The sequence below is a fragment of the Coenobita brevimanus genome, chromosome 23 (assembly GCF_032717465.1).
Source record: "Coenobita brevimanus isolate Jiangsu-jjx chromosome 23, ASM3271746v2, whole genome shotgun sequence".
NCBI lineage: Eukaryota > Metazoa > Arthropoda > Malacostraca > Decapoda > Coenobitidae > Coenobita > Coenobita brevimanus.
In genome coordinates this window covers 3237099-3260482 of record NC_136976.1, presented here as the reverse complement: position 1 = coordinate 3260482, position 23384 = coordinate 3237099, and the positions used below count along the sequence as shown (strand labels likewise).

Here is a 23384-nt window from a genome sequence, read left to right as displayed (position 1 = left end):
GAAATGGCGGGGGACAGGGCGACTTGGAGGCGATTTGTTTGTGGCCACCCCAAACGGGATTGAGGCGTCTGGCAATAGATAGATAGATAGATAGACAAATTATGGACGGTAGTCAATGAAAGGGACGGATGACCTAGCTGAAAAAATAATAATTCCAGTCATTTTCATGTAGCTATACATTTCTAAAACTTATATTTACCATTTTCCTGAGATATTTTTATGCAGGTCTGGCTGTAAAATGAGAAAATAGAGACAAAAAAGTGTCTCTTTAAACGCACAGAGTAAACAGTGAGTTGGTAACTTCGGCTCTAAACGTTTTATGAATGTATTCTTATTTTGCATTTTCCTATCATGATGCATATACAATATTACGGTGCTGTATTCGTTTTATAATATACTTATTTCTAAACCACCGGAAAATATCGAGGATAACCGAAACCTTCAATTCTTTTCTGAAAAACGTTTATGTAAAGACTTGTCTCCATATATAGCCAAGTACTAGAAGAGAGGAGATAAATGAAATATTATACATAATTCTACACTAAAGCTCTTAATAAGTGATATATATTGAAACTGTGGCATAAATGTCATTTTGGGTAGTACATATTTTGCTCAATCAAAGAAAATTATCAAACTATTTTAAAAGTAGTTAATTATTTTGCATCCCAAAAGTAAATAATAAGTGCATAGGTTTTAAAAATTAATAATAATATTTAGTTCTATTACATTTGAGGGGATAATAAAAAGGTGTACATGTTGTTTACCCTGACTGCCATCACAGCTTCCTGAAGTGTGAGGGAGTTTTTGGAGTATTTTTTTATTTTTCCGGGATATGGGGAAGGTAAGGCTCCTTATAGTACCGTAAGACCCTAAAGCTAACCAGGGTGGAATTGTAACAACAGATTCAAAGTTTATATAATGCTACTAAGTATGTAATTACGAGGAAAGTGCAACTCACTAATTATAAGTCAAATATAGGAAGTGTAGGATTAAGCTGTAAAGATTTTTCCCGTATTTATATTATGTGCATATACTTGGTAATTGGAGGGTCGTTTGTTGTGTTCTTATTAATGGATGAAATAAATTAGAAGCTTTAGAAAATTAATGTATATTGCCTGATGTTATTTACGACGTACCCGGGATCCATTGTTCGACATGTAATCAGAGAATTTTTCCAGAGTAACTTATTAGCATTGGTAAGCACTGCAACAAATTATTCTGTGTCATATTACCACATCAGGCAGCCCTGCCCCATGCACTTCTCCACTTTACCTTGCTCATGCTTTGGTAAACAGTCCTTTTTAGTTTCTCCACCTGTTTTACTATTAGATATCTTTAAGTTGTTACTTCTGTGCATCCAGTATTAATTTTTTTTTTTTTTTGTATGATCTCTTACTATAGTCATATTGAACAAAAAAAAAAAAAAAAAATCTATCTATCTATCTGTCTATAGCCCGATGCCCTAATCCCTCAAAGGGTGGCCGCAGACAAAACGCCTCCAAGTTGCTCTGACACCGGCCGTTTGACTACCCTCCCCCCAACTCACCCCCCCCTCCCTCATATACCTCTGTACTCCATCCCTCCACCTCATCCTCGGTCTACCCCTCCCTCTCCTTCCCTCCACCTCACCTACATACACCCTTTTAGTCAGTCTTTCATTTTCCATTCTCATCACGTGTCCAAACCACCTCAGTGTATTTCTCCTAATCTTCTCAACCACATCCACATCCACCCCACAACGTTCCTTCACTTCTTCATTCATCAACCTGTCCCTCCACGTCATTCCACATGCTCCTCTCAAGTAACTCATTTCCTCTGCTCTCACTCTTGACTTGTTCCCCTCTTGCAAGGTCCACGCCTCGCTTCCATACGTCAGGGTACGGATCACAATACTATCATTAAGTGACTTCTTAACTTCCATACTCACCTCCCTGTTTCTTATCACTGCTTTCAGTGTACCAACAACCTTCCTTCCCTGCTGTACCCTTTCACGCACTTCATCCCCCAAAGTTCCATCCTTACTCATCACACTACCCAAGTACTTGAATGCACTCACATTCTCCATATCCTCACCATCCAACCCCACTGCACACTCTGTGACTTCATTCCTCTCAAACACCATAACTTTACTTTTGTTTACATTAACTTTCAGATTCCTCCTCCTACACACTGTCCCAAATTCATTCACCAAACCTTGCAACTCCCATTCATCTTCACTCAACAATACTGTATCATCAGCAAACAGCAACACCGGAATCTTCCAAATCTCACCCTCATTCATTAGAGCCACCCCCACATTCACTGCCCTACCTTGCACCTCCTTTACAACCCCATCCATGTATATATTAACCCCTTAACCATGGGGCGTCACTTTCGTGACGCTTGGGAGCAAGGGATCATACCGCGGGGTATCGCTTTTGTGATTCTGTGTTATTTTGAATTCACCCGGGCTTCCAAGTGGGGGCTTGTATCATCAATCAGTACTGCCAATGTCCAACACTGGTCAGCACTCCTAATCTCATCTGTACTCCCATCCATTGTTGACAATTTAGCCATTTCTCCCCATTCTTGACTCCCCTCCCTACCTCCCCTCCATTACCCTATCCTCTCGCCTGCCTGGCCGTGCTACGCTAAGTAAATCTTCCCTGGAATTTTTCACTGATTTCATCTATTGAAATAAGCCCTATGCCCTATTCTTATACCAAATAATATATACAAGAAAGAAATAAGGTACCGGGTAAGTGAGAGTGCCATACACCTGGAATTGGCTAATTATCACCTGACAACACTTCACGTGCACTAGTTCGCTAATTTTCGCTATTTCCCCTTGAAATATGCCGTATAATCTATTTTCGTAATAAATATACATATAAGGAGGGAAGGGAGAAGCCTAAGTGATATTTACATCACCTGGAACGACCTAATTTATAATGTATTGTCTAGATTTCCTGCCAATCATATCATTGCTATAAATAGCTGTGTCAGGAGGCTAAACGTTGGCAGTACTGATTTCCCTAGGTAGGCCTCCACCCCGGCCCACCCTTATCAGTTCACTCTCATCTTCCAGTGTGGGGGTACGTCTGTTCGCTCTTGCTAGCTTCAGGGCCTTTCCACCCCCATGCAAAGGGCCCTGTGACCTTTACCCCCTACTAAACCTCGTGTAGAAAGAGGTAAAGGGCTGACAATTGATAAAAGAGTAACTACGATCTTTCTATTGAGTAAAACAGTGCAAGTGGAATTGTAAATAATGTGTAAACAGCAAGTGAAAGTAATGAATGTAAATATACGTGAACAGTGGAAAATAGTTTTATAAGTTACTTCAAGTGACAGTGCATAACACAGTGTAAATAAAATAGAAATGTAAATAACGTAAATAAAATAGAGAACGTAAATAGAAATGTAAATGAGTAGTATTATAAGAATACGAGTATATACCCTAGGAGTAATGAAAGTGAAAGTTTCACTCTAGCATGTCTGAATACTATGAGTTATGAGAGGGAAATTGAAAGTGACATTCACTCTCAATGCTAGTATACAGGATGAGAAAGTGAATGCTACGTATTTTACTGAAAGAAATTGAATCCCTACAGTGACAATAAACTAATACTACTGAAGGAAACTTATGGATAAAGACTGTAGATATATACAAGTGTTATATAGTAATAGAAATATAAAGTGTGAGGGGTTTTATGAATAATAAATGACAGAGTACCAAGAGCGAACTAGCGCAAGTGCGACGGTCAGACGCGCTCGTAATTTTCATTGCTTTCACAGTTGTTGTTTTTTTGGAGTATGGATCCCAAACTACTTGAAAATCATAGAGTAGTGTTTATAGTGTTAATATCTGGCTGTGGTAATCATATTACGGGTTGTCGGGAAGTGTAAAGTGGAGACTTCGTTACCCAACTTCAGAGGTCTCCACAAGTCCTGCGGTAACCGACGAAGGCTCAACAAACATTCCAGGAGAAAGCTGAAGGTATGTGCCATAAGTATATGTAATTTTAATATTCTAGGACTAATAACTGATTTTTGGCAAATATTTTTTGAGAGTGTGTCGGAGCCCGAATAACCCCGCGGCACACGCAAAACATTGGTAAACATGCCCACGGTGTAGGGGTTAAACAGCCATGGAGACATCACACACCCCTGTTTCAGTCCCACATTGAGATCAAAGAACTCACTCAGCTCACCATCCACTCGCACCGTAGCCCTAGCTCCTTCGTACATACTCTTCACAGCACTCAACAATTTCCTCTCCACTCCATATATTCTTAATACCTTCCACATACCTTGCCTATCTATTCTGTCATAAGCTTTCTCCAAGTCCATGAAGGCAGCATACACTTTCCTTCCCTTCTCTAGATACTTCTCCACTAAACATCTTCGAACAAATATCTGATCTGCACACCCTTTTCCCTTCGTAAATCCCCCTTGTTCTTCTCCAACTAGCTCCTCTGTCATATGCCTAACCCTATCAATGAGTATTCTACAATATATTTTATCAGTCACACTAAGAAGGCAAATACCCCTATGGTTACCACATACTTCTCTCTCCCCTTTTCCTTTGTATAAAGGAACAACTATACCTGATTTCCAGTCCTCTGGAACCCTTCCCTCTTCCCAAGCCAATCTACACAACTTCCATATCCACTCCACAACAATCTCACCCCCATACCTAAGCATTTCACCACACACTTCATCAATTCCTGGGGCCTTTCCCAACTTAATCTTCTTCATTGCTTCCACTACTTCCTCCCTGCTGATCTCTTCCTCCCTCCTCTCATCTCTTCTTCTCCGAGCCATTCCCCAACCACTTATACTCGCACTGGTCTCACTCTCTACATTCAACAAATCCTCAAAGTGCTCCTTCCATCTCCTCAATTTCTCTTTCTTCTCCATCAACAATCTATTATTCTTATCTTTCACTCCCCTACTATTTCCCTTTTCACACTGCCTTACTTTCTCTACCTCCTTCCAAAACAATTTCTTACTCTCCCTCCATTTCACACTCAGATTCCTCCCAAACTCTTCATCCACTTTCTTCTTACTCTCCTTCACCAGTCTCTTAACCTCCCTTCTCCTGCTCACATATACCTCTCTCTTCTCTCTCTCATCTCCCCTACCTCTACTCTCTAACCATTCACTATATGCCTTCTTCTTTTGTTCCACAGCTCGTTTCACCTCATCATTCCACCATGCTGTCTCTTGCACACCCTTGCATCTCCTCCTCACTTCACAAACCGCCTCACATGCTGCGCCTATCTCTTCTGTGAATATCTTACATACATCTTCCACCCCTTCCATCTGCTCTAGCTCATACCTTCCCAGTCTTTCTTCCACTATGCTCTTATACTCTGTCATTTTCTCACTATCGTGCAATTTCTCCACTCTTCTCACAGGAGCTGCTTCCTCCTGTCTTCCCCTTCCTCTGCTCAACCACTTTCTTTGCAGCTCTACCTTGGCCATCACTAAGTGATGGTCCGAGACTCCATTCCCCCACCCTCTCCACACTCTTGCATCCGACACTTGTCTTCTCATTCGTTCATCCACACACACGTAGTCTATCATTGCCTTTCGTTCAACAAGTTCACCATCCATCCTCCTCATTACTCCACGTATACCAGTGGATCATCTTATGACGAAAGTAAGTGTTGGCTTTTGCCAACCCCTTACAAGCACAGATGTCCACCAAAGCACTACCATTCCCATCTACTTCAGCTGGCACACCCCACTGACCAACCACTCCATCCACTCGTACATTCCCAACTTTGCTATTCATGTCTTCAATCAACAGCAATCTCTTGCTCCTCTCAAACTTGTCCATACATGCTTCTACTCTTGCCCAAAACTATCTATGAAGTAATCACAGAAAGATGAAATGAAGCACCTTAACCGAGTTCGGCCTTGATCAAGAAGCTGAACAATGCAGCTAACAACGGTTAATGTTTACAAAACCATAACACTAAATTCCTAAGAAATAATAACATGAATCAAATTGTTGCACAGTTCTAAGTCAGTGTTTTGTGATGTTTCCTCCACAGATTAAAAATAAATGAGATATTTGGGGGTCTCAAATGTGTGCCTGTGCTGGTGGTTTGCTTACTTTTTATCCATTAAAAGCGATGCGTTTTTGTTTCTTGACGGTGTTTTATAGTCATAGGCAGTATGTTTTTATTTTTGTTGGTGCATAATGGTTATTATTTAGCTAATTGGAGGGCTGAAAGCAGGGCTGTCATTTGTTTTCAAATTTGAAATCAGCCAAGATGGACTCTGCCGACGACTTTGGGTAAGATTGTAAATTGGTCATGTTTAGGCTCAAATGACACAGATCTAGGTTAGGTTAAGTGGCGTTTGGGTAGGATAATGCCTAAATGACTTGAAATTCGTTCATTTCAGTTTATATTCACCATAAAGAAAAAAGCTAATTTGGGGTTAATATTTACAAAGCCTAAACACCACATTAAAAAAAAAAAAAAAAACATTAAAGACCCCACAATATCTTGTTTATTTTTGCTTTGTGGAAGAAATGTCGCAGAAGAAAGTGGACGTAGAACTGTGCAACGAATTGATTCACATTATCATTCCTTAGGAATCTGGTGTTACGGTTTTGTAAACATTTACCAAAACAATTAATCATAGCCAAACATAGGGGGAGTTGGTGAAAATTTTGGGACTTTAAAATGAAAGAAAATGTTGGGAATGATTAAAAAAAAAGTGATAAGTTTAATATGTTCAAGCTGCTGCTGTTTTTTTTTTTTTTTTTGGGGGGGGGGGAGGGGGTACTCACCATCCACTCACTCGATGTAGTGTTGCTCTCGAGTGTCTGCCCTTTCCTTTCCCTTATCCTTCTTTCCTTCCATCCTCTTCTGTCTTTCCTTCATTCTTTCCTCTTCCTTCTGCCTATGGGTGACTTTAGACTCCCTCTTTTGTCTTTCTTTCCTTCATTCTTTCCTCTTCCTTCTGCTTGTGGGTGACTCTGCAGTGAGTGACAAGCCAAATGGTTTCCTGTACACCAAGATACTATTTACTATGCTGGGTTGTAACCATATAACCAAATTTTGGCACCTGGTGGTTCAGTGGGTAGGCCTAATTATGGCACTCCAGTCGGATTGAGCCAGTGAAGGTTTATATCTAAGGGGCGGTTGGGGTTTATTGCTCACGTAATGCTACTCAGGGATGAGTAAGGTTGGTCACTCTCATCTTAATTGTCAGGACCAACTTGCCTGGCCTGGGGCTCCTACACTCCTCATGGGGTAACATAGGATTGGATGATGAATGAATGAATGAATATTCCTGTCTGCATATTATTATATGCACCTTTTGAGAGACTTTACAAACTGGAAGATTTAGATGTAGCCTTTCTCATGTTTTGTTTTATCTGCTGTCAGGCTCATTTCTTACATGTGCATAGCTAAATTTCATTTCATTGAATAGGAACATTCACAGACTCCCAAGTGTTGCAAATCCTCTGATAACTTACTTTGAAAAATAAGAATGCAGTCAACTAAACTACTGTTTTGCAAATGTTTCCTTTATCACTTCATTCATAAGTGTAATTTTATTAACATATTTACCCAATAAAATGAGGAAAAGAAGCATCGCTATGATCAAGTTGAAGGGAATCACTAAACTAACAGAGCTAACCATCCAAATGTCGGGACAAAAATTCTTTGTAGCATAAAACCGATTACGTGTACTTTCATTCCCAGCCACGTCTTTTATTAAAGTTTAAATCGAATAAAACTTTCTGACTTATATGCCTATACATAATACTAACATGAAGATGTTTGGCTGCAAAATATTTATAGGAATCAGATGAAGATTTATGCACATGCCCGCACCAAGTTTGTTGTTATCTTCTGGAAACATCGGTATATACCTGGGAATTCGGTCGGTGGCTTTGTCTTCACATGATGTCCTCAGCATTTGCCAGATGAAACAGTAATTTCTTTGTTGTTGATATGCGTTTCAAATTAAACATGCACAAGACTTCTAATAATATGTGATGAATGCTGACGGACCATTTGTCATTACCAGTATATGATTTCAAGTAACTTTTGCAGTATTTTAATAAGTAAATCATACGGTATATAGAAAACAGGTATAATGACCAGTGTTTACAGAATCAAAGAATATATGTACTCGGAATTGACCGAATTCCTAACTAAATTATCCGATGATCACTGGCAACTGTGAACATGCCCATTGGTGTTATGCTCCTTAACCCATGTCAGTCCTGCCACATATCTTTCTTTTTTATTCAACTTTACACTAACTTGGCCTAAAATTGACATCTTCCATCTTCAGTACTGAGTTGTAACAATAACAATAGAATATGATGCTAGTCATAAGGAAGTGCCATGGAATGGATGTAGAGCCATAGCATTGTCTTTGTCTTCCATTGAGCTATGTGAAATAGGCAGCAAAGGACAAAAATTTGGGCCAGATTAGAGTAAAAATTGTGGTGTAGCCAAAGCTAGCTTTTCCGGCTCAAAAAGTTTCTCCAGAGCTGAATAAAATCAAGTAGAGGTAGAAATAATGAAAGAATACGCCATTGGATCGAAGGGGTAAATTTCTTCTATTCGTGCAGTTTTTTGGTAGTCGGATAGATTTATCTGGAGGTTAGCATAATAATAATATTCTACTGTATCTATCCATCTATTGCTAGACGCCTTAATCACGTAAGGGGTGGCCACAAACAAATCGTCTCCATGTCACCCTGTACCCCACCATTTCACCGTCCTTACCCCAGCACACACACTCCTTTCATATGCCTTTTCATTTCATTCCTCCATCTCGTGCTTGGTATCCCCGAGGATGAGATGTAGCGATGGAGTGGAGAGGTACCAGTATATTATTATAATGACAATAATAATTGTATTGATAATCATCATCATCATCATCATCTAATCCAGTGTTGTCCCATGGGGAGTGTAGGAGCCCGGGGCTAGGCAAGTTTGTCCTGACATTTAAGATGAGAGTGACCAGCCTCTCTTATCCGTGAGTGGCATAATGTGAGCAATAAACCCCAACCACCCCTTGGATATAAGCCTGCACCGGCTTAATCCAACTGGAGCACTTTAATTACCCACTAGAAACAGCATAGTAAGTGGTTTCCTGGTGTACAGGAAACCATTTGGGTTGTCACTCAGTGTAGAGTCACCCGTAGACAGAAGGAAAAGGAAAGAAAGATAGAAGTGGAAGGAAGGAAGAGAGGAAAGGGCAGGCACCCCAAAACAGCACTACATTGACTGAGTGGCTGATGAGCACCCCCACATACCACTAATAAAGGTAATTCTGCATATATATTTGTCATCCATTGTTGCCAACTGAAATTCACCGTCGCTTCCACTGCAATGGGAATCTGAAAGGAAACATCACCTTATTTGTTGCTTTCACATCTTTTAGGCCCACAGTGGCAAGGGAGGAGTAGACTGTAGCACCAGTTGAACAGGGCAGTACTCCCGAGGTTGATGGCAAGCTGGTGATAGGGAGAGCTGGAGCTCCCGTTTCACCAGCCCTCAGGACTTGATCCTGACCATCTCCCTTTTCTGAACATTTTCAGTGCATTCATTTACACAGAGAGTAGGCCAGCATGCTCTCATAATACCTCTACCTTCAACTGTCTACACAACACTACATGCACATAACATATCACACCTTCTATTCACATCTTTAGTAATGGCCGCTGCAATCTAAATATCAAATGAGGTGGTACTTCGGATTGCCACCACCGGCAGGGTAGGGCTGGAGGCACAGGGTCCTCCCGGTCGCCATCAAGCGACTGTGCCGGCAGCGACTGTTGCTATTTCCGGGAATGCTCGTCGGCGAGGAGGTGACGATGCGGCCTTACCACAAATTTAAACTCGGTTCATTTTTTCCTTCAGTCCATATCCCCTTTGGCCCTTTTCCTCACAGAACCACAAATCTCGCCCTCTATCAATATATCTCCATTTTGTTTTCCCGGTTACCATCTCCTTACAAACTTTCGTAACAAGGGTGGCACCTGTTGTTATATCAAATCCCAATATGCAGTTGACACTATTTTAAACTTCACTTCATCCAGTTTTGATTACTCATTATATAAATTAAATTGTCAAAACATTACCAAATATATCTGTGTAGTTTATCGTTCCCCCAATGCTTCTTCGGAACCCAGTGTATTTGATTCCATATCCACTCAGTTGAGTAACCTTGACCTTGCCCTTGACAATGAAATTACCATTTTGGGTGATTTTAACATACACAATGTTGAATGGTTATTGCATTCTGCCTGGACTGACGACGCTGGTCTAGAATGCGAGCTGTTTGCGGAATCGTTTAATCTCACCCAGTTGGTAAAGCAACCAACCAGAATACCTGATAATCCTGACCATAATGCCCGTCTCTTGGATTTATTCTTGACAAATAATCCAGATCAATACAGGATAGAGGTACTGTCACCACTTGGATCCTCTGACCACAATCTCATCAAAGCCTCATTAGTTAACCCTCCTACACCTCCCCATTCTGAACCTGTGAGGGTGACCCGATGGCACTTTGACAGGGCAGACTGGGATGGATTTAGAAATTATCTTGCTGATATTCCATGGCAGTCTTTCTTCTCTAGTGATCCCAATTCTACCCAGTCCCACATCTGCGACTTAATACTAGCCGGTATGGACTTATTCATACCAAGTCAACAATTCACTAAAAGATCAAACTCTCCAAAATGGTTTGATGGCAATTGTGCCAGAGCATCAGCCCAAAAGTCATTAGCATATAACTCTTACTTAAAATAAAAAACATCTGAATCACTCTCACAATTTAAAATTGCTAGAAATCATGCAAAAGCTGTAATAAATCTATCTAAATCAAACTTTCTTCAAAAGCAAGCATCAAAACTACTTAACAACCCTAATGACAATAGAATATTCTGGTCAACTCTTAATTCTTTCAATAATAACTTTAACAAGTCATCTTCCATTCCACCACTAAAATCTTCAGATGGCAATATTACAAATGACCCACGTGGGAAAGCAGATATCTTTGCTAGTACCTTTGCCAGAAACTCTACCATAGATGATACCAGCCAGAATGTCTCAGTACTGGAACTTGATTCTCCCGAAATTGCCCCACTTAAAATACAGACAAGATATGTAAAATCCATCCTAGACAATTTACCTACCAACAAAGCTCCAGGCCCAGATGGAATTCCGCCAATTGTTTTGAAAAAGTGTTCCCCTGAACTTGCCTCTGTCCTAGCTAAATTATTCAGACTATGCATACGTATTTCTTTATTCCCAAATTCATGGAAAGAAGCCAATATCCACCCAGTTCGAAGAAAGGAAGTTCGTCTGACCCCTCCAATTACAGACCAATAGCTGTCACATCTTCTCTTGGTAAGGTATTTGAAACTTTAATTAATAAGCATATTGTTAAACATCTTGAATCCAACAACTTAATTAGTGATAGACAATACGGTTTTCGCCACGAAAGATCCACCATTGACATACTCAATCTCTTAACTCATACCATCCATCAATCTATTGATCTCTTTGGAGAAACTCATGCAGTAGCTCTTGATATCTCTAAAGCTTTCGACAGAGTATGGCACCGTTCCCTGCTGTCCAAACTCCCTTGCTATGGATTAACGTCTTTTGTTCCTTAGATTTCTTCTTATCTTAGTGACAGGAAAATAAGAGTAAAAGTAGATGATGTATATTCGAATTTCCACTCAATTAACGCTGGCGTGCCGCAGGGCTCAGTTCTGGCGCCAACCCTATTTCTGGTTCATATTAATGATCTCTTATCTGTCACTCACAATTCCATTCACTCATGTGCAGATGACTCAACACTACATAGTTCATTCACACTCAGACATCCATTTACAAAGTCTAATATCTCTACCTCTCAACTCAGTACAGCCATCTCCATAAATCAAGATCTATCTAAAATCAGTGAATGGGGACAAAACAACCTTGTCTCTTTTAATGCTAGTAAAACTAAATATATACAGTTTACTAATAGACAGATATTGCCAGATTCGTACATTACCTTCAATGCTACTAATATTCCCATCTCCAAAAGTATTGAAATTCTTGGTGTCTCACTTAACAGTGCCCTCAGCTGGACCTCTCATGTCAGATCACTTGCTAAAACCGCCTCAAAGAAACTTGGATTATTGTACAGAGTCCGTAACTTCTTCGCTGATGAGCAGTTAGCTATAATTTATAAGAGTCATGTGCTTTCTCAGCTTGAATATTGCTCACCCTTGTGGAATGGTTGTGGAGAGGTTGCATTAAGACAACTAGACAAAATTCAGAATAAAGCTGTTAGAATCATTAACAACCCTGCCATTACATATAAACTACCTCCCCTGCAAGTAAGAAGGAATGTTGCCTCCCTTGCATTATTTTACAGATATTTTTTTGGCAAATGCTCAGACGAAGTTGCGTCCATGGTGCCACCTCTCTATGCCTTCCCTCGTGCTACACGGGCATCTGGTAGCGCTCATGACTGGAATGTCACTCAACCATATTGCAGAACTTCTGCCTATCAGAATTCTTTCATTCCCCAAACTGTATCTCTCTGGAACTCGCTTCACCAGAGTTGTTTTCCTCCAAATTTCAACCCACAACTGTTCAAGTCTAATTGTTACTGATATTTTATGAACAGAGGACACCAGTAATCTGGTGTATGGATTATTTTTTTTACCCATTTGTTTTTCCTTCCTCCGTTCTGTTATTTATAAAAAAAAAAAAAAAAAAAAAAAAAAAGGTGGCTATGAGGCTTTGCTCTTAAGAGGCATTTAATTGACCAAATGGTATGTTGCATTAATAATGGTGATTATAATAATAATAATAATAAAACATCTTTGGGTTGAAAGGGTAAAACAAGGATGAAAGGTATTTCGTGTGATTCCTTCTATCACCACATGTGGGAAGGAAGTGTGGGCAGACATTTGATTGTATTAGCCTATCTGTCTATCCATAGCCAGTTGCCCTAATCCCATAAGGGATGGCTACAAGTAAATTGCCTTTGTGTCACTCTGACCTCTGCCATTTGCCTATTGGCTTCAACTCACACCCATTCACATAGCTTTCATCTATCTCTCCAGTCCTTTCCTCCATCTCATCCTCGTTCTTGCCCTTCTTCCTTTTAATCTCCACCTCATGCATATGTTCTCTTCTAGTCAGTCTCTCATTATCCATTCTCTCCACATAAGCAGACTATCCCAGAGCATTGTAATACTCTAGTACCATGCTTATTTTCATAACATTCTCATGATTTCAGAACAAAAAGGATTACCATGAGGAAGTTGAATCATACAGTTATGGCAGTGAGTCAAGCATTGAGTCAGGGAGTAGTGAATCGAGTGGTTCTGAGTCCAGTGAGAGTGAGAGCAGTAGCAGCAGTAGCGAGAAGCAGCGGCGGCGACGACATGTTAAGAAAAAAAGCTCCAAGATGAGGAAGGAGCGACGCGGAAGACGGAGTGATGAGGCAGAAGGAGACAAGGACACAGAACATGATGAGCGGAGAAAACGGAAAAAAAGGCGACATGAGGATGCTGAGAGGTACTTCAATACTGCATAATAAGTACAGTTCATATTTGTGTTGTAAATTGTTGAATATTATGATGACACTTTTTCATTTTATTTTTGCTATCTCCAGACAATTTATGTACATTAGGATAAACTTTTTAAATTTAAGGAATTGCATTTACAGTAGATTTGTCTTAACTTTTTTTTTAAAGCCAGAGTACCCATCTGAGCAGATTAAAATTATCTGAAAGGAACAGGAACAAATCAATAAAACATGTAGTTGGATTGAAGGGTAAATTTTCTGTAGTAGAGGTCCATGAATTATTGTAGGGAGTTTTCTGAGTTAAACATGGCCACTTTCAACTGAAGAGTTTTTCGTTTTCCTACCCTTTCTCTAAAGTGCCCTGGCTTGTCCCTCACATTGATAACCTGTCCTAATCAAAAGTAACAACCAACCAAATCAAACCCCACCCAACCCATCCTATCTTCACATAACCCAATTCAACCCAGCCTCACATAACCTAACCTAACCTACCCCAACAGATATGAAGACGAGTATGTGATCCGTGGTGATGAACGTAAGCACCGCAGCAGCAGCAGAAAGCACAAACACCACCACCGCAAGCACAAGCACAAGCACAGGCATCGGAAGAGACACCACAGCGAGGAGAGGCGGAGAGGGGAATCCAGGGAGCGGAGCGAGGGGAGGAGAGGAAGGGACGGAGGGGAAGAAAGGAGGTACAAAGAGAGGATAGAGTATGGATCAGTGGAGAGGGAGAGGAGAGGAGAGAGGGACGGGGAGAGAAGGAGCAGCAAAGAAGACAAACGGCTACATGAGAAGTATGAGGGAAGGTAGGTTGGAAGTAAGCTTGGTTTTGGTGCTGATAATTTTGATGGGAATGAGGTTAATAGAAGATTTTGTGTTCTAATATCTGGATCCTACCCAGAGCTTTGTAATATTATGTTGATGGTGATATTGTTATGATTTAGATTGGGCCATGAAAAAGGTTATGTGTGAGTGAATTTCGTTGCGAGAGGAGGCATGGTAGGCCAATAAGATTGATGGGTGTGGTGTATGGGAGAGAGAGAGGGAGAGAGAGCAATGTGAAAACTTATGATCGTAAGGAACTGAAATTAATGGATGAAGGATATACAGTATGAAGGTGCACATAACAAGGGCAGCATCATACTTTTAGCTTGTTTTTTCAAAAAAAAACTTTCTTTCAGTTTTGGTCCAATAAACTTCTGTTTACATTCTAATGCATATTTCTGTCTGATTCACACTATAAAGTACATAAAATGTTATTTTATAGTGGGTACCGATGCAGTAGTGCAGTTCGTAGCATGCAATGTCGGAGACCTCAAGAAATAATTCCTGAGTTTACCATACGCATTAACACATTTTCTATATATTCCTGTCTAATTAACACCGTAAAGTACGTAAAAATGCCATTTTATGATAGATAGTGATGCTGTGGGGCCACTGGTAGCGTGCGATGTGGGAAATCTCAAGAAAATTCCAGAGATGAGGGCTAATGATTTTCCTTAGTTTACCTTACACAAGAAAGCGTTTTCTCTAATGGATTTATCGATTTTAGAATATGGGAAATTTTACCCCAAACCATTTTACACAACACCCACCTCGCTCACCTGGGAAGACATATCTCACAAGTCTCCGCTGTTTACCTAATTTTTCCATTGTTGTATATATAATATTGATATCCACAAAGATGCCCAGGAAGCTTAATCATGTCATGGTAGCGTAGGAAAAGCTGAAATCTGCCAATATTGCCCGTCAGTCGAGAACTAATGGGGACACTGGATTGTCGTCACCTTCCACCTGCCCTGCTGCTTAGGTACCAAAAGTTATGCTTGCAAACACTTATGGAAAAAAGACAAAGAAGGCCTTGGAGGTAAGAAATGGGCTGATAATGAAGGTATTGATGGAGTCATAATTCACAGGCTAGTGATGATTGGTGAGGTACTGTAGGTACCAGTACTGTACGGTAAAGGTCCATAACAGAAGCTGTTTGTTGATCCATTTTTTGACATAGGAGGTTCAAATGTATAGAAAGAATCCATTTCAATTAGTTCTAACTTCGTGCAAATTTTCATTTGGCCAGGATAAATAGTTCTTGAGTTATTGAAGTTCATATTCAAGCTAACCTGTACCCTCACATCCTGAAGAATTTAGTTTTTGTACGTTAAAAATGCTTCTTCTCGTGTATTTCATGATGGATTTCAGCCATTCAAAAACCAGTTTGATCAGAAAACTACTGTATGTTAAAAAATTCTGTGCAATTAGTTTCTTGGTACAGTTAGAAGATATCTCATGTCAGTGTTCATAATGGTTGGTGGGTACACTTTTTTCCAGAATTTTTTTCCAGGTAAAATTTGACAAAAACAAAGTAAGTAAGTGCACGGAATTTTTGGCAATGCCTTTCTCAGCATTTTTTTTTTTTTTTTTTTTTTTTTTTTTTTTTTTTTTTTTTTTTAAATGCAAATCCTTCAACAAATGAGCGAGTTTTAAGGAAAAGGATTCTCATGCGCACATAATGTGGAGAGGGTCCCACCGAGAGGAGGGAGAGAAAGATGTGTTGTGAAGGTTTTTATGAGGTGCAGTAGAAATTTTTAAGGCTTGACTACTCTGTATGATGAATGTTTGAATGCAAGTGTATGTGAATTTTTGTGTCCATTAAGGATAAAATTTGCAGTACTTTTAACTTTGCAACTCTGAATCGCGAGCTGTTTTGAGATGTTGTATGTTATGGTTACACAATGTAGGTTAGGGAAGTTCAAAATCCGAAGAGTTTGCTTTATATGAACTGAATCCCTTCACATCCCAGGTATAGTTTGATATGGAATTTGTCCATATGGGAGTATTCATGATAAAAGCTTAACTGAATATGGCCTAGTGTTAATTTGGCTTTCAGTTTGGTACTTTTTCTTTCCTTTTACAAGATTGTTCATCACCCATCTCTTACGTGAGAATCAGGTTAGGGATGGTAGTTATAGAAGTAAAAACAGTTGTAATCCCTGTAATATGGTGATGTACTTTTCATGTTAGTCTGGAGTTTTTGAACATGAGGATCTACTGAAAGCCTTCTTAAGTCCCATTTGCTACTAGATGATAATAGTCCTGGTAGTGATTTTGATGATGATGATGATGATGGTGATGATAGTGATATTGATAAGGATATTGGTGATGATAGTGATATTGATGATGGTGAAGGCAGTGGTGGATGTGATGTTGATGAAGATGGTGATATTGATGATGCTATGGTGGTGGTGGTGGTGGTAATTGACAGACAAGCGCGAAGCAAATGGGATGAAGACGAAGACACTCAATACGACTCCAAGCGCATCAAGGTCGAACCGGACCTGGAAGAGGAGGAGGACAGGAGACGGGGCAGCAGATCAGCTGAGCCTCGGAAGACCAGCACTCGTATCAAAAGGGAGCCTGGCAGTGATGGTCGGAGAGGAGGAGAAGGGATAGACCGAGACCAGGCTGAGGAGAACATTAGGTAAGAAGAAGTAGACTGAGACCAGGCTAAGGAGAGTCAGTGTTTTTGCGACATTTACTTTGATAAAAGGGTCCATAACTCCTTTCAGCTTAGTTGATGGCCAAATGCAGGCTATAGTCTTTCCAAAATATCGAGATCGTTAGGGCGTTGTCCGTCACGGGAATTCCCTGACCCACGGTGCTGCCGAATCTATACCAACATACACCTCTTTGTCTCATGTCAGCTATTTACTACTTCTAAATGAAATTTGTTTACAGCAAATATGTATATAATTCTCTAATAAGGCTATATAGTGTAAGAAATGTCTTGTTTTTAATAATAACAATGACTTTTTATAAATATCACAGCACTTGGCAACGTTGCCTTCCAATGCTGTCACATTTGTAGGTGAGTCAGTGAGGATGGGTCAGGTGTTAATCCACAGGTCATTTCCTCTCTGACTACCATCAGAGATGGAAGCTCCTACCCCTGGTACTCATATAGACTTTTTATAGAACTGTATAGACTTTTTATAGAAATAAATCTCCTTAAAATGTTGATTTCATATGCAGAGAGAGAGAGAGAGAGAGAGAGGCAGACAGACAGAGTCAAGAGGCTTTTCCTCAAATTCTAATAATTCATAACACCGTATAGACTTTTTATAGAAATAAATCTACATAAAATGTAGATTTTATATGGAGAGAGAGAGAGAGAGAGGTAGTGAGCTGGGAGTGAGGGTTGTCCCTTGAGCTATGTCTAATCCGATAATTTGCCCAGTAGAAAGTGTGGCAACGTCGTGGGTCGGGGAATTCCCATGAGGGACAACACCCAAACGATCTCGATATTTTGGAAAGACTATAGTAATATTGGAGAACTGATGATTGTAGTTCATTCACTTCAGCTTAGTGGAGATTTTGTTCCTTCTGCAGCCAGTATTATGCGCCTCAGTGACAGAATAAGACTGTGGCTTTACATCCATTCCATAGGATTGCATTATGATTAGCTCCATGTTGTAGCATTAAACTCTTTATAGTTTGGCACTCAAGGTGGAGATTGGGCAACTTTATGCTTAGTTAAAATGAACAGAGTATAGGAACTGAAAAAAATGCCAGGTGGTCTGGTGTTGAGAATGATCCAGTCAGAATGATGGCCCTAGCATGCATGTACAGTAAGTCTGATCCCAGGAGATGACTGGAGGTTTTTTAATTATATAATACCATCAAGGGAAGTAGGCTGGTCATCAACCTTTAAATGTGCTCAAGTGCTGTATCATATCCTCAGGTTCCTACATCTCAAAGGGGATAATATGGGATTGGCTGTCATAGTTTAGTTACTAAGTTTTTCGCTAAACGAAACAGTGATTATGATGTTGCTGATTATGACAGCAGTGATGATGACATGCTGTTCACTTATCCCTGTCTATGTAAAGTCTCCCCCAATTTCAGGCCAGAATGGGGTCTGCAGGCTAAAAGTGAGGGTAGTGGTGACAGCAGGAAGGGTAAAGGAGACAAAGAGGAGCGTGAGAAACCAAACTTGGGGTTAACTGGGAAGCTCACTGAAGATAGCAACACTTACAATGGAGTCGTCATTAAATATTCACAGCCACCAGAAGCCAGGAAGCCCAAGAGGAGGTGGAGATGGTAGGTTCTTTTCCATTGCAGTATTGTGGGGCTTTGTTAAGGAACCTGCATGTGATAGCATTGTGTACCTTGGGTGGTGCTAAGCAGCTGTGGTGTCCACCCAGGAGCCAAATCTCCTCACATTTCCCTGGATCTCATTATGGGGAAGGACCTGCTCTGACCTTGGTGAGCCACTGTCTACCACAAGGGGTTGCAGGTTCCCAGCATGGTGTATGTTGGGTACTGTACCTGTAGCGTGTCCCCACAGAAGTAGTTGCCTACCTGTGGTTGACGGGTCTACTTGGCCAGGCAGACCAGGATTAAACAGCAGTAACACCAGCCTTGCATGTGGTTGATCCTCATGAAGTGGCATGGGATTTTTCAGTCATGTAATGCCACCATGGAGAGTAGATTGTTCAATTATCCCTAAATGTACTGAACCTAAAAACTAAGGATATACAGTATAGTAGTAAATGAGTGTGTTACATATCACGGAATGGAAGTTTATGAGACTAGGGAATGATATGCCAATGCCTGTAATGGACTTGTCACTAAATATTCTCAGCCACCAGAAGCTCGGAAACCAAAGAGGAGGTGGGGATGGTAAGTGGATGTATGTATTGTGTCGTGGGGTCATTGTTGGAGATTTCAGAACACCTCTTCCTTAGTAGCTTTATTTTGCATGGTCATCATTGAAACATCACAACCATTAAACCAGAGAACCAAAGAAGAGGTGGAGATGGTGGATTGATTTATATATTTTGCCGTAGAGTTGTATTTTAAATGGCCTTGAGGATTATGCCAGTGCCTCCTCTTTAGCATTTTATCTTATGTGGAGTCATCATTAGCCAGAAAGCCAAAGAGGAAATGCAGACAGATGATAGGTGGATTTCCTTCTTGTGGTCAGAACATCCCTGTTGGAATGTCAGCCGTGCAATGATGGATTCAGTCTTTGTGTAGTTGTTAAAATAATTCAGTTGGAGTGGTAGCCATGCATAGGTTACATCCTAGCAGTTTTGAGAGCAGGCTTAATGGTGTTTGTGGCTTGGAATTGGCAACCCAACATTGCTGAAAGGACCAGTTACTGCCAGAAGGATCAGTTTCTCATAGAATTTCATATTGGGAATTCGTGTAAATGATAGTACTGTACCTGGTAGTGATTTGAATATTGAGGCATGCTTTAAAAAATGACAATTAGGATATGCGAAAATTCAGACACTGTTCATTCGGAGACTAGAGGTTGTGTGTACATTAATATATGTTTGTGTTAGGAAGAATTCAGATATTAGTCATTTGCATACCAAGACTTGCCTATATGTTAATTATGCTTTATATGTTGGTATGAAAAGGATATAGATAACATAAACATGAATAGAGGTGTAATGTTTAAGAAAAAAACAATAAAAATAATGAGCAGGAAATCCTCCTAAGCAGACAAGAATTAGAACCCCACTGAACTCTCTCCAAACAGGTATATCTTCAAAGGTGATGAGGATCTGCCGTTTCTGCCGTTGCATCGACAGTCTGCGTACCTCATTGGCCGAGACCGCAAGGTGGCTGACATCCCCACTGATCACCCATCTTGTTCAAAGCAACACGCCGTCCTGCAGTATCGTCTTGTGGCCTACCAACGCGAGGATGGGACAAAAGGTGGGTCTGGAAATGTGTTTGGAATGCCCTAACCCACTAGACCACCAAGTATCATATTAATAATAGTCTTGTCATCGTCATCATCATCATCATCATCATCATCATCATTCTCCTTTTCCCCACCCAAAGACAAGGTGAGGTAGGGTCCAGACTAACAGCAGCAGTATTTGGTTCCTTGTGGTCTAGTGGGTTCATATGCTTCAACTGCATGTGGCCTGTAAAGCTGTAAGTCTGAGGGAAGCTGGGGTTTACTACTAACACAGTGCCACCCAGGGAAGTGCAGTAGGTGCCTCCTGCCTATAAGTATCCAGACTTTAGTAGCCTGTTGTGGGCCTTTATGCTTCTACAGGGTAATAATGGATTGGATGATGGATGGATTGGTTACTGTATGATGATGATGATGATGATTGCAGTATTACAGCATTCAGTGATTCTGGTGTAATTACCAGGCATTACATTCTGTCAGAGAGAGAGGGGGGAGGGGCAAGCAGGCAGGCAGGGAGGATCTTTCTTGTTGACTGCCTCTCAACACAGCTTTCGCACATGTCAGTATTACAGTACAGTATTTGTATTTCCTCCTAGAATGATACCATTCACATGAGTCTCCCCCTCCCTTCAGGTCGCACCGTGAAACCGTACATCTTGGACCTCGACTCGGCCAATGGAACCTTCGTCAACAACCGCAAGATCGAGCCGCGGCGATTTGTGGAACTCCTAGAGAAGGATGTGGTCAAGTTTGGATATAGTTCACGGGAGTATATTCTTCTACACGAGGGGTCCAAGGGTGACGACGATAGCTTGCCGGATACAGGAATTGAACTTAGTCCTGTATCCCTCCTCAGAAGTTAGGTTATTTATGTATCTATTATCTGTCCATTGATCATTCACTCTGGGTATCAGTTATCTGTGTATCTTTATATCTTTCCATCTGTCATTCTCTCACTGTATCCATCTAACTGTGTATTCTCTCTATGTATCAATTATCTGTGTATCTTGATATCTAACCATCTGTCATTCTCTCACTGTATCCATCTATCTATCTGTTTCTGTATATATATAAATATACCTTTCTTGCACTATATTTTTTTATCCATATCTGTCTCTTTTAGCTCTTAATCACTGCTGCCCTTGACTGCTGTCTTTCTTACTCATTCGCTGCTTTCTTGCCACTCTCATTCACTCAGCCACACTCATCTCATCCCAAATGTCTCACTTTCCTCTTCTCTTCTCAGTGCTCTTATTCTCTTGTTCCCATCACAACTGTCTCAGTCTTTGTCTCATCTTCAGCTCTGTCACTTTCTCCAGAATTCTCCTACTAACACTCTCTCTTTCCCAGCAACTCTTCCACCACTTTTCTCCTTTTTTCATCTACTTTTCTACAAACTTTCACACTTTCTCAGCTATTCTTCTACCAGCTCTCTCACTTTCTTAACTACTCTTTCACCAACCCTCACACTCTGTACCATCCGACTCGCCCACTTGCACTAGCTATCCCCCTCGTCACCTTCCTCGCCCATAAATGGTTCAGCATCACAGTTGCCTCACATTCAGACTGTATGTCGTTGGTTTGTGTTCTGGTGGGTGTAGGAGGCTCCCCAGCACTTCTGCCTCAGTGATTGATTAGCCGCATTGACTTTTGCACATTATAAATTAGTACTGTATCCTCTTCCATGTTGTTTTGGTCTTGAATAATGCTAGAGTTTGAGGAAATAAATTTAATTATACATCATCATCATCATCATCATCATCACTATACATATAAAGTATATGTAATATACAATATCACTAGATATCTCAGTCATGAAGGGAGTGGCTATAAACTAATCACCTCATAATTTAAACATGCGAAATTCACCGCACAACCTCACAAGGAAATTATTCACACTTTAAAATGAAGTACAACGCATGTCTGTCTTACATCGCAGTACTTTTTTTTTTTTTTTTTTTTTTTTTTTTTTTTTTTTAAGGGAAGTGACAGTGGCAAGGTGTTGATTATTATTTTTTCCCTCCTTGACTCTAGCTCAGTCCACCTATAGTTAAGAAAAAGAAAAAGGAGGGCAGGATGATGATGATAGTATTGTGCCTTTTTCCATTATCCCTTTGTTGCCCCATGAAGAGTGTAGGGGCCTGAGGCTAGGCTATTCAGTGTGAGTGTCATTATGCACGTCAAACCCCAGCCTTCCCTTGAATTTAAACTCTTTATGGCCAGATCTGGTTGGAGCACCTTAACCCACTAGACTGACGTATTCATTTGTTGGTTATATGATTATGGTTACTGCCCAGCATAGTAAGTGGTTTTCAGAGTTACTGGAAGTCTTATGGCTTGTCACTCAGTATAGAATCACCCAGACAGCACTGCCTCAAGTGAATGGATGGTAAGGAAGAGGTGGGAGGGAGCTTGTTAAGGCCATCACATAACATAGCCATGTCTGTCTCTCAGCCTGCATTCTGTCCACATATCCATACCACATACATTACTCCAGATAACAAACATTACTGCTTCACCGTTGCATTAATCACTCACATGTCACATCGCGACGCCTTCAGTACAGTGATGTCTCTTATTGTGTTCTTGTTACCACCAGATGATTGTACAAAGCTTAGGAGAGATGTATGGTAGTTGTTGCTGCTGTTGTGGCCCCAGGCTCATTTGAGAGTTGAACCTGGTGGACTGCAGACTGGTGTTACTTTTTTCCTGAAATTCACCATCTTCCTTTCAAGGGATAGGGAGGGAATTGAGGGATGTGAGTGTGCTGGTTATATCATTGTCATCACATAAGGCATCCCTCTTCAGCACATGCCTTATGGTTAACACCAATCGCCAACAACCGCATCATCGCAAGAGATCTTAACCAGGCTAATTAAAATCATCTTGTGGCAGCCATAATGTGTTTTCAAAGATAGTCACCATACTATAAGGGGTTAATCAATTTTTACATCATAGTTTTGAAAATGAAAGAATATGATTTAGTTTTGTATGATCCTCATAAATCTGTCACTTCAATGATGAACTTCTCTTATTTTATTCCTGATACTCTGTTAATTTAATGTAACTTAAGCATTCTCTTGTATTGAAAGGGCAAATGAAA

The 23384-nt window shown here is 40.5% G+C and overlaps 1 protein-coding gene across 1 annotated transcript; it reads left to right on the top strand.

Annotated features, from left to right (window-relative positions):
• Positions 1–776: 776 nt before the first annotated feature.
• LOC145392829 (uncharacterized) lies at positions 777–21322 on the top strand. The gene is made up of 7 exons (XM_080267114.1): positions 777–841; positions 13276–13556; positions 14067–14375; positions 16832–17047; positions 18472–18666; positions 20117–20295; positions 20915–21322. The coding sequence occupies exons 1-7, from the start codon at positions 833–835 to the stop codon at positions 21142–21144; spliced, it is 1419 nt and encodes a 472-aa protein (XP_080123240.1). The 5' UTR covers positions 777–832; the 3' UTR covers positions 21145–21322.
• Positions 21323–23384: the final 2062 nt, after the last annotated feature.